The following is a 16,830-nucleotide window of genomic DNA, read 5'->3' on the forward strand; positions in this document are numbered from 1 at the left end:
TGTTTTAACGTGGCAGAATGCTTATGATTTAAACAGCAGCAACTTAGCCACTTTTAAAGTTATCTAACCTAAATTGGATCTCAGCACCGTGTCTGCACCTTTGCCTGTTCAGAACTGGGAAGGGGCGCGCACAGTGAGGGCGGGCTACCGCACAGCAGCACGCTGGGCTGCGCGCTGGCACAGAAGCCCTGCCAGTCCCCGCGCAAAGGCGCCCTGTGGCGGCTGGGCCCTTCTGGGGCTCCCTAGAAACCAATTCAATACTTAAAAACATCAAATTGAAGCAGATACACTTCATTGGGATAATGCAAGTAACATGACATTCTAAAACCAGGCTAAGAAGGTAAAGTTCTCTCAGAGAGAACTATATTAAAATATATTCACTGAAAAAGAAAAAAAAAAGCCTCAGCAGATTGATTTTGAGTCATAATCATGTGTTTTGGACAAATTAAGACTATTTTATGACACAATCTGTAAAAAAAAAGGATAAATGATCAAGAAATTAATTCTTCCTTTAAATAGAAATTCTTAGTCTCTTTTAACTAAAGAGATCACAGCACTGTAGGTGCTTCTTAGAAATTCCCAAGATCTGATTTAAATCAAATTTTAAGATGGCTTTCAGATATATAATAAAAGTGAGTAAAGGAAGAAAGTGACTATGAAAAAAACAGTATTTGTTTTGGTACTTGGACCAGGGAGTAACCTCATTCACTGTCAAACAACTTACTTGTGGTGATACCATATTTTAATTATACTATTTTTATTAAAGGATCTACCCACTGAAAATGAAGATGCCAAAAGCATACTATATCTTTACTTTTATCAGCTCTTTCCAATGTCCTGAATTTTAATGTAAAAAACTATAAAAATCTTGATCACCCGAGCTCTAGAGGGTAACTAATTCACTGGCAAACAGAAACTTAAGCCTCAGTCAAACTGAAGCAGACAATTACAGAGTATTTACTAAATGCAAAGATAAAAACTGACCACCTAGATGACAAGTCATAGTGATTTGTTGCTGTCAAAAAACTGGAATCTCTATACACAGAAGAATGTCTGGAAATTACTCTCAATTAAAATACAGAATGACTGTAACAGTGTGCAGCCCTGGCATCCCAAGAAAGCCAAGATCTATTTTCAACAAGTTTTTGGAACATATGTGCAATTTTTAAAATAAGTACAGAGTTAGAACAAAGCTCAGTATAAAAACCTAAAACAACACTGTAAAACATGAATGGACCAAAGTAAATGAATATTTCAGGATTCTACTACACTAATTTCTTCAAATAATTTGCTTTAGACATACATATTAAGTCTTCTTCCCTCTCATGATATACCCAGATAATTATTTATGTAGGAAAACATACCATGATCCAGTCTGTTCAGGGGAGCAGGGGGAAAAGAGCCTTCAATAAACGCACCCTCAAAATACGGAAACACAGGGAAAACAGGTATCAACCAACACATTTATGGGCCCACGTGAATGACTGGATGATTACATAAGATGCGCCCTAAGTTCTTCCAATATTAAAACATGCTCTGTTCGTGAAAGGAGTTATTCTGCTACAGGCTATTTTAAAGGAAGCTGAGTATTTGCTTTTCATCTTGGGGAGAACACAAAGGATTCTATGGAATGTTTTGTACAAATACATAAAGGTCCCTTAATTGCAAACTTCATGGTTTGCCAATTTTAAATAAAACATTACCAATAAAAAAGCATCAGAGACTTTTTTGAACACTCAAGACTTTGTAAATATGTCTTTACACAGTTCAGAAACACACTGCCAAACCAAAAAATCTTCGCAGAGGGGCTTATCTCATTAAAGAACCACAGTCACATGCAGTCAGGCAGAGATACACAGAGACTTATCAAAAATACTAACAGTATTATTTTATGCTGTGTGTACTCAGGGGTTCATTTTCTCTCCATGAATGGTGTATTTTAAAACTGAAAACAGATCTTACCTCCTGAGTAAGCCTCAGTATAACTCCTTATGTCCATGTTTATTTATTTAACCCAGTATATGGCTTGTAACCCGTTTGCAGTTTGAACTATTCATTGTGATTGAAAACTTATACCCTATATGGACAGCTTTAAAGTAGAATAACAAAATAAAATTGAGAATCTATAGTTCTCTCTACCCAATACTTCTCTTCTTTCCCTGCAAAAGCCTTTATTCTACAATTCGATCATCACAACTCAGGAAGACATTACATCCATGCCGATGATACTTTTAAAACATAAAAGAGGCAGTTTAACATAACACTTCAGAGTATGAACTCTAGAGTTGAGATAAGAGGGGTTCAAATCTGAGACTCACCTCTTACAAGTTATATGACCTTGGGGAAGTTCCCTTTTTTTGAAAACGTGGAACAAACTATACTTATCTCATAGGAGTATTGGTAAGATTAACTGAACTACTTAGAATAAATGTAATGTGTCAGTTACTGTTGCTAAAATCAAGAAGATAAAACAGTTCATACTAAAGCTAGTAAATTGGATTCTTTTTAATAGTATATATTATGCTGGCAGACTAGTCCATGGGGTCACTAAGAGTCAGATACAACTAAGCACAAAAAAATAAAATTTCACTTCTCATTAAAATTAACTACAGTATTCTTATTGATTCTGTATCTCCAATCTTTCTCCTTTTCATTTTAGTCACAGATGATCTGTTTCTAACTTTATATTTATAAAAGCACACTTCTAAGACTCTAACTCTCATTGATTCTTTCCCCCAATACCCAACATTTTAAGTTTGTGAAAATAAACTTTAAGAAGCATGAGGGTAGGAAGACATCATACTTTATTTTTTAAAAATGTGTCCTACCTATGATAGCATGAATACAATATATGCTCACTAATAAATGGATTTTAATGCCTCTATTTCACTTGAAGTAAGTGCATAAACACCTAGAGGCTCATTTATGTATTCTTGGTGCTTAAAGGTTATTTTAATCCCAGTCCCTAAATTGAGTGCTGTTCTTCATACTAGAGAAGAAAGATAAATGTGTGTAAATGATGCTGATTTGCACGTGCTTTGGAAATGAGTGGGTATACACATGGTCTTTCTCAGTGCTGCAATATACTCAGCTTCACAGTGTTTCCTTTTCCCATCTATGGAACAAATATGACCACCTCGAAGTAGCAGATGTGACAGTAGATCGATGCTCATTTAAACATTGAAAATACTGAATATTTTCTCTTGCGTAACGTCTTCTTTAACCAAGAAGCGTAAGAACAATCTCAGTAAGGACACTCACTAAAGAGCAACTATAAATTCTGTACTCAAAAGTACCATATAATGGCCTCTGCCACACACAGGGATCCTGTAAGCTTACAGCTACAAGACATTAGGAAGATATGAGAGCTGTCTTCAGATACTTGAAGGGCTGCCATGTAGAAGAGTTCGGATTTAATTTTTTGTGTTCCAGAAGGCAGGACAAGTTATAAGAAAGCAGGCTTCTGATTTAAAGACCACCTTTCGGAAAATTGGAGCTCTTTTGAGAGGTTCATGTGAGGTAGTGAATATTGTATGGGCTTCTCTGGTGGCTCAGTGGTGAAAAATCTGCCTGCCAATGCAAGACACTTGGTTCAATCCCTAGGTAAGGAAGATCCTCTGGAGGAAGAAATGGCTACCCACTCCAGTATTCTTGCATGAGAAACCCCAAGGGCAAAGGAGCCTGGTGAGCTACAGTCCACAGGGTCACCAAGAGTCGGACACAACTGAGCGACTAACCACGCACATAGGAAACACTGTATCACTAAAAATGTTTTGTGGGTAGAAAAATGGTTTGGGGGAATCATGTGGGAAAGTATTCGATAAACAGCTGGACTATGTGCTCACAAATATCCCCTTCAATCAAAATGTTGTTGGATTTTCTTAACTTAGTGCCAAGTGATGGTCTGATGCACAACACTAACATGCCATGGAGTGTGCTTCCCTGCCTGACGTCATAGAGCCTGTCGTACCTTTATAAAGGGCAAGAGACCTTTTAAAAGCCTCCTATTTGCTTAACTTGCGGATTCAATTTTCTATGACTAGAACTAAATTAAATTCACTTCATTTTTTTAAGAATTTCACCTCATCCCTTGAGACAACTTGAGTTCCATAGTCCCCTGATCCCCAACCCACCAAGTGAATAGGAAAATTATGACAACACTGGTTTCGTTACTTTATAATCATGTCTAAAATTCAGAAAATTTCGAAAAATGAGGAATGATAGTTTTCTGTCAGATAATTAGAACCTAACAGCCCATCCACTACACCAGATCCACTATCAGAAGTGCCCCTTAGGTGGTATAATTAACTTGGTCGACTATATTTCTATTTCTCATGTACTCACTAAGGTACTAAGAGAAAAGTCATGACCATAAAGCAAATATAACACTGTTTACAGGAAGACCCCAAAACGAGTAAGCTAGAATACAGGTCCTAGAAGCACATGGAGGTTCACTGCACTTTTGTTCATTTTTAAATATTCATAGTAAAAACTTAAAAGAATACCCACATAAAATATAAAATTCAACTCTCAATTAACAGACATGATACTGGTGTGTTTTTTAAGCTATATGAAGAACAGGTAATGATTCAGCATTCACGTAATTTTATCCAAATTCACCTGGACTCAAATCTGAAAATATTTAACTGCTTAATTAATACCTAACTTACACTCTAAATCTCAGAAGAATCAAGTTCTTAAGCACTGTTTAGAAAGTTTCATTAATAAAACTGAGTAACACTTCATTGGCACTTGAAGTTAAAAACACTATCTTATATTAGTTTTTCTTCTTTATTTAATACAAGATGCATAGTGGCATTATATCAGACTTCATGGTTATTATAGTCTAGGCCATTGTAAAAGTAATGGTTTTGATCCTTTAGAATTATACCAATACATAAAATTATTTGGTCTCCTCTATATTTCTTAGGATTTTCAAAGTCTAGAAAAAGCTATCATTGTTTACCAGCGAAGACTTCTCACAGTAGAATTAGCATAGGTGTCAAGTGATAGGAAGCTAGTCCTGGCTCTGAACTTATTTAACCTTGACTATTTCACTTAATCTCCTGGGTCTTGGTGCTCATCCATAAAAGAGCGCAGATTAGATGATTTCAAAGGCTCCATCCAGTTTCTGAAGTTGTCAATATTATGACCTCATCATGAGTATACCCCTTCAATAGGATAGGTACAATATCCTTATTCTAGCTATCACGATACATTACTGTGGATAAAACCCACAAAATGTGCAAAGCCAGGAATGTTTACAAATTCCGATTTAAAAAATATACTGGCTTGAAATATGGGTTAAATATCAAGAACACTAAACTTCTTGTCTAGAAAGCATCAACTCTATATGCTGTAAATAAAATTCTGAAAAGGTGTGAGAAACAAGTCAAGCAAGATAACTCACTCCACCAACTCTTGAACAAAAAAGGGCAATCTCTGAATAGTAATTTCTTGACACCCAATGTCTGTGGCACCCATTCTCTCACTATGCATGTATGTGTCAGAGGAAGATGATACTTTTATGGCATAATGGAATCAAGAGTATGGAAGACAATGTACTCTTCGTTAATACCTGAGGAAACTACCTTCCTAGAATAATAAACCAAGATGTACGTAAATTTTTTTGTGTCAATATTTATATTGAATATATAAAACACACAGTTAATTCCTTAACTCTAAGACTATTAAATTCACATCAATAGTGCTGATATACTACTGTGAGTTATTTCAACAACCCCACCTTAGAAAACTAAGTTAATCCAAGTGAAAATATGGATTTCTTTTCTAGGATAGAGTAATTCACAGATGTTAGTTTATAACTATGAAATCAATAAAAGTAAATAAAAATCCCTTCAATACGTAGTAACAAATGAGCCATGTAGTATAAATGTGGTATACTGAAAAACCACCTCCTTTCAGAAATACCAATATTGAGAAGTGTAGCTACTGAGACTTTGGTTAATGCCTATTGAGAAAGGAATGTCAGAAGAGTGTGAGTTACATAAATAAAATTATAGTGTCAATATGTTGGAGAAAGCCATCCTGGGTACAAGGCAGGAAATGTGTGTGTATTTAATTTACAGCTCAAAATATTAATAGTGAAAACAGACAAAAAGTGATTGTGAACCAGAAAGAGTTCAGGTTTCTTTGAAGAGCCTGGTTGAGATGGTGTGTACGTAAAACAACTGAATGAAGATGTAAGCTGGTATTGTGGTACTGTGATGATTTAAACCACAAATGCCTTCCCTATTTAAATATTCCAATCAGTACTGTTAGGACACGTACCTCGGAGAATTCTTTCCTCATGGCAACGAAGAAAGTCCCAGATTCTAACAGTGCCGTCATCAGAGCATGTAGCAAATTTATTATCCGTGGGTGAGAAACTGTTACGTGAAGACACACAGCAGGGGAAAGAAGTCAGCATTTCACAGGTTATCTGCGCGTCTCAGACAGGGAAAAATAAAACACTGCGCTGCGCAATAAACAGGAGAGGGAAGCATCCAACAGTGAAGGGCCTTAAAGAGAGTGCTGTTAGCTAACAACCTATCTCAACAAAAGAATAATTCACAGTAGCTGCTTCTTAGTTTCCAATCATCGATATTCAGAGAATTTAATGAGGGTATTATTAGTACTAATGCTATCCAGACTCCCCACAGTACAGTATTTCCTATGGTATCCACAGAAAACATAGAGCTGATTAAGTATATAACTAAACAAATTCTCTTTGCAATATTCCTATAAAGTCTTTTAAAATCACATAGGAATACTGCTCAAAAAAAACTAGCATCAGCTTCTGCTTTGAACTTCATATAATGATAAACTGAAAAGTTTCAGGCAGGCTGTTTTAAGACTAGTTGTTAAAACATTCCTTCATTTGATGTTTCTCACTTATGTAAAAGGTTTGTGGAAAATGTTCACACCTTCTTTCACAGAAGTTATCCCATAAATGTTATGCTTTTGGAGAAAACTAACATGGGGATATTCCAATTGTTTAAAGCCAAAGAATATGCTGCAAAGGAGGGATCCATTTCTTCCTCCCTGTAAAAGACCATCAAGTTTCTCATTTAACTCTAAGAACTCCCCTGAACTTCTGAACCTTATGCTTAAGAAAGGACCACTTTTGAAAACTCAATGTATAGTCAGGAGAATAAGGCACAGTCTTTGCAGATGTGTGTTTATCCAGTAAGTCTTTGTTAAGATTCTGAAAGTAGAAACAAGTGACTACAGTGGACGATGTTTCTATAAAGATGTCAACCTCCTCCCTCGTGTGGGTGGCACACCATAAAGACTGCTGCTTAGCTTTCTTCTGAAGCTGCAGCATCTCTTCAAGCTTGTTTTTGAAACTTTTTCTTTTCCACTTCTACTATACATATCTCACTGATATGTAAAAATATACAACTTAATGAAAATATTTTAAACTCCCACTTATCATACATTTGCATTACTGATGTCATCAACAGTGAATCAGAAGGAAAGTCCTACAGTCTTCTTGACAATGGTCTGCTTACAGCTCCAAAGCTTGAAAGAACCCGCTCATTAATCCATTAATGTTTGCCACATCCAGAGTTACTTGGAGAGTTTTTAGCCCTACTATACTTTCCTTTTGAAGTCGTGGCATAACCAAGCCAACCAGGTCTTCACTTAAGCCTTTTTTTTTTTTCTTGTATTTTGTGAGAACTCTGAAGGTGTTTTCTGTAGGCTTTAGATTTTATTCAGTTGTATAATTAAAGACTGAATTCTTTATTTGGAATGAAATATTCTTGTCTTACATAGTAGGTAATAAAAATGAATAACGTATACACATTATTAACCATAAATGAAAAGAGAAAACCAGTGCAAAATGCGGCAGACAATACATCTCTAACATATTGCAAAGGCTCATATCGGGACAACACTACTTCAGGAAAGTGCCAGCAAAATGGCGAATGTGTGAAAACAAAGGGAAATACTGTGTGTATAGGGCGCAAAGAGTCTCCCAGAATCTGACAGAGCCCATGCATCTCCGCACCCAGAATACACTTAGAGAATAATTTAGCCATGACAATAGGGACTACAGAAAATGGTATATTGTGTATAAACCTGGCCTCTCTAATCGCCTCCTTATGTGCCTGGAACATCTTGACGTTGTTCATGTTCGACTGCCAATATTTCACATATCCTCCGTGGTCTGCTGTCAACATCCACATGTCATTATGCGACCAAGTCATGGCTCTCACTGGGCTATCATGAGCCTGTGAAAACACAAAACATTTATAAACGTCATATCAAAGACTATACGATAGAAGGCAATGATCTGTCCAATTGTAAGTTTTAAAAGGCCAATAACACAGAATGATGCTACCATCTGATGATTACTGTTACCTGTAATATTGTTTCAAAATTGAAAGTGAGTCCATTCCACAAGGTGAACTCCCCACTAGAAGCTCCAGTGACCAACCTTCTTCCTTCTGGAGTCCACTGGGAAATAAAAAGACATTATACAAGGTCACAAATCCACAACCTTAATTCACTTTTAAAACACTCAGAAAGTCTTTATAAAATATCTAACAATTGGCATTAAGTGGACAATACTTTCACTTCAGAATATGGCTCAGATTTACAAGCAAATACTTAGCCAGAAAAGAAATTAACACAGTCCAACAAAAGCTCTAGCACTTAGTTCATTAAGTAAATTAAAAAGAGTAAATGCATTACAATTACCTGTTAAGTTACACACACCTAGGCACCCTATACAGCATTTCAAAACAGAATATCTGAAGATCTACTTTTTCTAGAATACATGGAAGATCAACGTATTATTTATTAATAGCATCATCAGTCACCAGAAAAACTCAAGAGACTGAATGAGTGAAAGATTAGGTTTATTACAGCTGCTAGCGGACCATTCAGGCAGACAAGTTACCAGTGTTTTATGAAAATAACAAAACAGAACAGTATAACAATAAATATCAATTTAAGGAAATCAAGGCTATCAAATTTTTCCTGGAAACTAAATGAATAATACATATAAAGTTCTCCTTCATTCACAATATCAAGCAGTGACAAGTCTCATGCTAATCTAGTATCAAACAAAAAAAAAGGCAATACAACAGAGGCATGACTAACAGTACCCCAGTATGTCAAGTCACCATCTGCATTCTGAAGGAATCTGTGGCATATGCTTATCAACTCAAAACAGAACGTACTTTTTCTTTTATTTTCAAGTTTCTATGACAGATTACACACATTTTCCATAGATGTAAACACAAGAAAAATCAATACAACAATCCTACATTCCCCTGTAAAAAGTATGACAAAGGGCTGAAAAATACAACGGTGCTTATAGGATGAGACATACGAAATCAAGTTTATTTGGTAAATTACACGGATACACATGACAAGTCAGCCCTTTACTGCTTACCTGAAGATCACGATTTTGATGATGATTTAAAAAAAAAAAAACCCTTCTACTTTCCTAGTTTCTGTTATCTGCTATGGATCCCAACTCGGTAAAGACTACAGGCTACCACACTGTAGACGCAGGACCCACAGTCTTTACGTCTTTAACACCTGTAATCTGGACTTCTCTCCACTATGTGCAAATTTCCTAAGACCTTATAGCTTGATTCCCAAGTGAGCAATTTACCCATCTAACGAGATACACGGAATGCTCAGATTCTGATCACCTCAAAAAGGTTTTCTCTGTTGTGCTAACAAGAAATTAAAATTAGCTGCACATCATACTCCTTTTACCAAATCCTCTGCCATACAAAATTACACTACAAATTGGTTGGCTCTACTAACACAAAAGCCATTCAAATAATGTTCCTTTTCTAATGTTTTCTACTGTAATAGGCCTCTGAAACAAAGAGGAGGCCTGACTGTCACATTTGTATGGAGCTGAAGCCAGCATCTCTTCCAGCCCTCTCAGTTCGCTGGGCTGTCTATCACACCTCTTTAATAAGAAGACCTGCTTATTTTGCTCATTTGCCACAAATGTCTTTCCTCTGCCCAATTATTTTTTCAATTCTTATTCGCTCAAGTTTGCCTATTAACTATCTTACATTTCTGGACTTGATATACTGCTAACCAACAAATACTTTCTTACTAGCAAAACACATATACAAAAAGATGATACTATTATCTATAGGAATATTAGCTGGATGCCTGGGACACAGAGATGGGAAGACTTCCTTATTATAAGCCCTTCAAATTTTAATAATCTGAACCACGTCAATGTACTGTTTATTTTAATATTATATTTTAAAAATTTTAGCAAAAATGTATTGAGTACCCACAATGTACCTTCACTGATGACAACTATGGTCCACCATTGGACTTCAGCTCTTCTTGGGTGTTTCCCTTCCTAGTAACCCTAAGAGTTTTGATTCACCTTGAGATGCTGTTCTCTAAATTGCAACAGAACATTTCTATTCAAGAGCAAGTCAGACACCTGCTGCAATATATATCCATGGCCAGCTCAGAGAGAATTCTACAGAAATTGCAACATAAAAGCAATCCAAAAGTACTACCTTACTAAACTTGGATATAATAAATAAACTGGACATTCCAAAATAAAAATAGAAGCAATACACTGATTTTTATCCCAGTTATATATTTTAAACAATGCTTCATTTTCTTTGTCCTATTAAATATATTTGCAGGCTAATTTTTCAAAATTAACTTTTCCAAAAAGTATCGAAACAGAATACTTACCCTGACAACAAATACTGGACATTTTACTTTATTTGTTGATGTTCGGACAAACTTTGTTGTTACTGCATTCATAGGATTATTCAACATCCCAATAGGTGGAACCAGCTACAAAAAAGAAAATTATATTTAAAGAGCTTTTGACATGGTACGGTAATTATTTCAACATTTAAAGACAAATTCAGGACCATACAGGACAGTATTGTAATATATTAGTCTATAGTAATCAAATGAAGAAAATGAAAGTACAGGAAAGTTAAATGCCTATTATTTATTACTAAATAAACAATAAAATCAAGTGCCAGATTTCCCAAATTACTTCTTGAAGTCAACACACTTAAACATATTCATAAAAAGCAAGGTTTAAAATGAACTTCTCTGTTATAAGGACTCTTAGGCAGTGCAACCTTTTGCTGGACATTGCTTTAAGCCCCAAATCAAAAGTTCATCCATTATCAAATTAAAAGAAAAATTTAAATGCATGTTAAAAAAAAAAAACATGGTTTATGCAGATACACTATCCTTTCAGGAATGTTTTAATTATTTAAAAAAAAATGTAAAAAGAAAAGTCCATATTTAAATTAGAGATCTCATAGTTCCTAGGTCTAAGCAAAGTGGTTTTTATTAAGCTAATATGACATATCTTATACTTACATCATTATAATAACCTGCATCAGGCTGAATTGCTCGCATATCTCTCTGGTCTCTTTGCCATATTCTATTCTGTTAAAAATCAATCAATCAATCAATCATCAATCAATCAATCAATATATAGTCTAATTATACTCAACTAGAAACTTAAGTAAATATTTACAAAATGTAAGCTGTCATCAAATGGGGAGAAAGAAGAATAAAACTTTTTCACCATGTTCTAAAACATAGATAATAGTGCTTATCTTAAGAGATTTCCCCCTTTTCCTACTGACATTGCTTAGAATTTCCTCTCTTTGCTCATATTATGCCCAACCAATCATCCAAGATGCTGTTGACCCCAACACATTCTCAGAGACAGACATTCCCAATTCCTTCAAATTCCTCAGCACAAAACAATTCCTCTTATCCTGGTCTTGGTTTTCTTAACTCCTCCCAAACTCTCTTAGTCTAGTTTTTCAACTGAAACATCTGAAAAAGCCTAAGTCTACCTTTACCTCAGAATGAGTATTTTTCTGCTAAGTCCCTGCAACACAGTAATTAGGCATAGAGGTCTTTTAGCAATCTGTCTCAGGTAATGAAAAGCAGACAAATTTTCTTCATAGGAAGCAAAACAGACCAAAACCCAATTAAAGTGGAGATGGTAATAAAAAGCAAATCAGAGACTTAAAAAAGGTTAAGATAAATAAATAAAGAACTCACAGGGCAGATCTGTCAAGCTGACCCAGGCTTAGGTAGACCCCTACTCTGCCTTCACACGCCGTATTAGAGTTTCACCCGAGAAGACTGTAGCAACCCTCTAAGTAAACAGAGGCCCTCTCCTTGAGAGTCCAGCATACTGGACATGCACATCACTATTCTGAACACACGTTCTCGCACAAATATCCTTATGCTGGTAATCTCGACATTTTACATGCACTACAAGTTTAATGAGTGCTTTACAACTGAAACAAAAGTACTCTCTTCTGATATATGTTGTGAACCTTTAGAACAAAGTGTATTTTTAAACTAGAGTCTTTAAAATTTTTTGAGATTATTCGTGCATTCAGAGGGAAAAAAAAAACCCCACCCAGTACTCTATTTAATTGAGGTTACTGGCCTCATTTGAAATGTTATTTCATCCTCCTAACGCAAAAAAAAAAAAAACACAGGTATACTCATTACCCTACAGTTTAAAACTTTTCTTCTTTTTAAAAAACCAAAGTTTGGTCATCTAAAGCCCATTAACTGAACTTACCTCCAAATACTTAATTACAGATGGATTATAGTCTATGGTTTTTCGGTTTACTGCTTTTCTCATTCGTTTTCCATCAAAGGTAAGCTGCTGCATTGCTTGCTGCTGCGCAAAATCTGGTCGCTTATAGAACAGTTGTCGAGGTGCCTGGTGTTGGAACCTTGGCATATGGAAAAACCGCGGAGGAGAACCAATTTCTGTAGCCATGGTGATGTTTTCGTTCTATGACACCTGGGAAAGGGAAAGTACTTTCACTACAAATACGTCAGCACTATAACACTACCAGAAAACATTCTTAAATGGACTTTTTTTTACATTCCTGTACCTTTTTCTACATGCACCATTTCTAGCTTTTAGTCAACCTACTTACAGAATGAACTACTCGACCTAATGGCAGAAACCAGTTACAGTTAGAAAAAAAGGCCAATTCACAGATTAAGTGCTAGTATTTGCTGTAGGGGCTTCCCTGGTGGTCCAGTGGCTAAGAATCCACTTGCAATGCCGGGCACACTGGCTCAATCCCTGGTCCAGGAAGATGTCATATACCATGGGACCACTAAGCCCGTGAGCCACAGCTACCGAGCCCACGCTCGAGCCCAAGGACTGCGCCTACTGAGCCCACGTGCTGCAAGCACCGAGACCCACGCACCCTAGAGCTGTTCTGCAGCCAGGAGCCCGAGCGCAGCAACTAGGAGAGCCCTGCTCGCCCCAGCCAGAGACAGCGCCTGCAGAGCGATGGGGACCCAGCTCAGCTCCCCAGACAGGGGTGGACAGACGGTTTATTGAGTGTTTGCTGTGAAATTTAGCCTGGTGGAAGGAAACGTCTGTTTTTAAGAGTTTGGGGCAAGTGTATTTTGTACGTGTAGGGTGGCTAAACTGCAGGGGGAAGGTAGGTATAATCATTGAGAACTGTTCACATTTTTAAAATGAAGTTTTCATCACGTTTCATAATAAAAGAGATCATTTTAAGTTTATTGTAAGATCCTCATTTTATACAACAGTCATTAAAAAAAAACTTAAGCTTCATTTCTATCCTCTTAAATTTCTTAGGACGAGTATAAAAAGCAGAATGAACTATCTTATTTTATATGAATACTAAAAGTATGTCTATCTAATTTCAGGCTCAAAATAATAACAACCACAGAAACGTTATTTCTCAGTATGTACATCTACATTTCCATACAGGTAATATTAGGCTAACATCTGAAGAAAAAAACGTTAGGGGCTTAGTTTTTTAACTTTAGAGCTCTCCAATTAAATTTACATTCCAATAATTCAAATGTGCATGAATTAAAAACACATTTCAAGCACAAAATCAATCACATCTGATTTTAAAAATCAGATCATGAAAAATACATAAAGGGTATTAGCATTTCTGCATTTTTATTACAAAAAGAGCAATGACTATTTTTCTATATCCTTACATTTGCCTTTCTTAATTCAAGACACTAAATTAAGGACCTGAAAATAAATTTGTGATTTCCTCTGGATGAAAATCAGTACTGCTTAACCATCTGATAATGGTAACAGAAAGGAAATGGAGGAAGAAAGGTGGGAGTGGGGAGATTAAGTACTGACTCCCACGATACCAAAAATAAATAGGAACTTCCCTGGAGGTCCAGTCATGTAAGGGACTTGGGTTTACTCCCTGGTCGGGGAACTAAGATCCCATATGTCTTGGGGCAACCAAGCCCATGTGCAGGAACAAGATATGCCCATGTGTCGAAACGAAGACCCAGCACCGACAGACAAACTTTTGAAATTAAATGAATTTTTCTTAATTTGAGAAATAAAACATGTTGTTGTGGTGGTTGTTGTTCAGTTGCTAAGTCATGTCCAACTCTTTTCAACTCCATGGACTGCAGCATATGAGGCTTCCCTATCCTTCACTACATTCCAAAGTTTGCTCAAACTCGTCCATTGAGTTGGTGATGCCATCCAACCATATTATCCTCTGCTGCCCCTTCTCTTCTGGCCCTCAGTCTTTCCCAGCATCAGGGTCATTGCCAGTGAGCTGGCTCTTGAAGTTTTGGAGCTTCAGCATCAGTCTCTCCAAAGAATATCAGGGTTGATTTCTTTTAGGGTTGACTGGTTAGATCTCCTTGCAGTCAGTCCAAAGGACTCTCAAGAGTCTTCTCTAGCACCACAGTTGAAAAGCATCAATTCTTCAGAATTCAGTCTTCTTTATGGTCCAGCTCTCACATCCATACATGACTACTGGAAAAACCATAGCTTTGACTATATACACTTTTGTCAGCAAAGTGATTCCTTTGCTTTCTAATTTGCTGTCTAGGTTTGTCATAGCTTTCCTTCTAAGGAGCAAACGTCTTTTAATTTAATTGATGCAGTCATCGTCCACAGTGATTTTTCAAGCCCAAGAAAATAAAATTTGTCACTGCTTCCACTTTTTCCCCTTCTATCTGCCATGAAGTGATGGGACCGGATGCCATGATCTTAGTTTTTTGAATGCTGAGATTTAAACCAGCATTCTCTCTTTCCTCTTTCAACCTCATCAAGAGGCTCTTCAGTTCCTCTTCACTTTATGCCATTAGAGTTGCCGGGAGAAACAGCAACAGCCTCAGATATGCAGATAATACCACTCTAAATATGAGGCTGTTGGTATTTCTCCCGGCAATCTTGATTCCAGCTTGTAAGTCATCCAGCCTGGCATTTTGCATGCTGTACTCTTCAGAGAAATTAAATAAACAGGGTGACAATACACAGCCTTCACATACTCCTTTCCCAGTCTTGAACCAGTTCATTGTTCCATGTCCAGTTTTAACTGTTGCTTCTTGACTGGCATATAGGTTTCTCAGGAGATAGGTACGGTGGTCTGATATTCCAATTTCTTTGGAATTTCCCACAGATTGTTGTGTTCCACAAAGTCAAAAGCTCTAGTGTAGTTAATGAAACGGAAGTCAATATTTTTCTGGAATTCTCTTGCTTTCTCTATGATCCAACGAATGTAGGCAATTTGAACTCTGGCTCCTCTGACTTTTCTAAACCCAGTTTGCACACCTTAAGTTCTTGGTTCACGTACTGCTAAGGCCTAGCTTGAAGGCTTTTGAGCATTACCTTGCTAACATGTGAAATGAGTGCAACTGTATGGTTGTCTGAACATTCTTTGGCACTGTCTTTCTTTGGGACTGAAATGCGAACTGATCTTTTCCAGTTCTGTGGCCACTGCTGAGTTTTCCAAATCTGCTGGCATATTGAGTGCAGCACTTTAACAGCAAGCCTTTGAGGATTTTAATTAAACAGCTCAGCTGGAATTCCATCATCTCCACTAGCTTTGTTCATAGCAAAATAATACAACATAAATGCAGTATTATTTCCACTACTCTAGAACAATTCCAGAAGACCCTAACAAATGTTAATTTGTAATGAGCTGAGACAGGGCTTCCCTGGTGGCTCAATGGTAAAGAATTCGCCTCTAAATGCAAGAGATGCAGGTTGGATTCTCCGAATTGGGAAGATCCCCTGGAGAAGGAAATGGCAACCCACTCGAGTATTTTTACCTGAGAAATCCCAAGGAAAGAGGAGCCTGGCGCACTATAACCCATGGGGTCACAAAGAGTCGGACACAACTTAGCAACTAAAGACAACTGTGCAATGAGTACCATTCTGTCTCTCTTTTCAAGCTGTGTATGTATGAATTAAACAGACTGCAACTGCCTCAATAGAGCTGGTGAGGGAATCTGTTTATTCAGCTATCCCATGAATCCAATTAAGTTTTAGCATCCAGACTTCAACTGAAGGCTTTAATTTCGATGCCTCTGTCAATAATTCTAAAAGAATGCAGCTTTGGTAAGTATACTTTTAAATTACTATTTTTTCACTTTATAATCATCAAATTTCTAATTTTATTAAAATAAAATTATCTTAATATTCTAGTTTCTATTATTTCTATCAAATGAGAATAAACATTTTTACACAGATGAAAAGAGGCTTAATTATTCAGTAAAAAAAAACAAGGGAATGAAGTGCTGACATATGCTACAACATGGATGACTCTCAAAACCACTACATAAACAAAAGAAGCCAAAGATAAAAGGTCACATAATATATGCCTTCAGTTCAATTCAGTTCAGTTCAGTCGCTCAGTCGTGTTCGACTCTTTGCGACCCCATGAATCGCAGCACGCCAGGCCTCCCTGTCCATCACCAACTCCCGGAGTTCACTCAGACTCACGTCCATCGAGTCTGTGATGCCATCCTGCCATCTTATCCTCTGTCGTCCCCTTCTCC

General features: G+C 36.8%; 1 protein-coding gene across 6 annotated transcripts in view; it reads right to left on the reverse strand.

The window, feature by feature from the left end:
* The window catches only part of WDR33 (WD repeat domain 33), a 114,943-nt gene that overhangs the window by 48,908 nt on the left and 49,205 nt on the right, over positions 1–16,830 (reverse strand). For 5 of the 6 annotated variants that reach the window (XM_005675840.3, XM_013967618.2, XM_018065870.1 and 2 more), the window contains exons 2-7: positions 12,587–12,814; positions 11,353–11,421; positions 10,702–10,806; positions 8,368–8,463; positions 8,086–8,237; positions 6,292–6,389 (exon numbers count right to left, since the gene is read on the reverse strand). In XM_005675840.3, the coding sequence (XP_005675897.3) occupies positions 6,292–6,389; positions 8,086–8,237; positions 8,368–8,463; positions 10,702–10,806; positions 11,353–11,421; positions 12,587–12,790 (724 nt within the window). In that variant the 5' untranslated portion in view covers positions 12,791–12,814. Of the gene's footprint in view, positions 1–5; positions 3,571–6,291; positions 6,390–8,085; positions 8,238–8,367; positions 8,464–10,701; positions 10,807–11,352; positions 11,422–12,586; positions 12,815–16,830 lie in introns of those variants that run through there. The other variant, XM_013967622.2, reaches the window with a different exon arrangement.

The sequence above is a fragment of the Capra hircus genome, chromosome 2 (genome assembly GCF_001704415.2).
Source record: "Capra hircus breed San Clemente chromosome 2, ASM170441v1, whole genome shotgun sequence".
NCBI lineage: Eukaryota > Metazoa > Chordata > Mammalia > Artiodactyla > Bovidae > Capra > Capra hircus.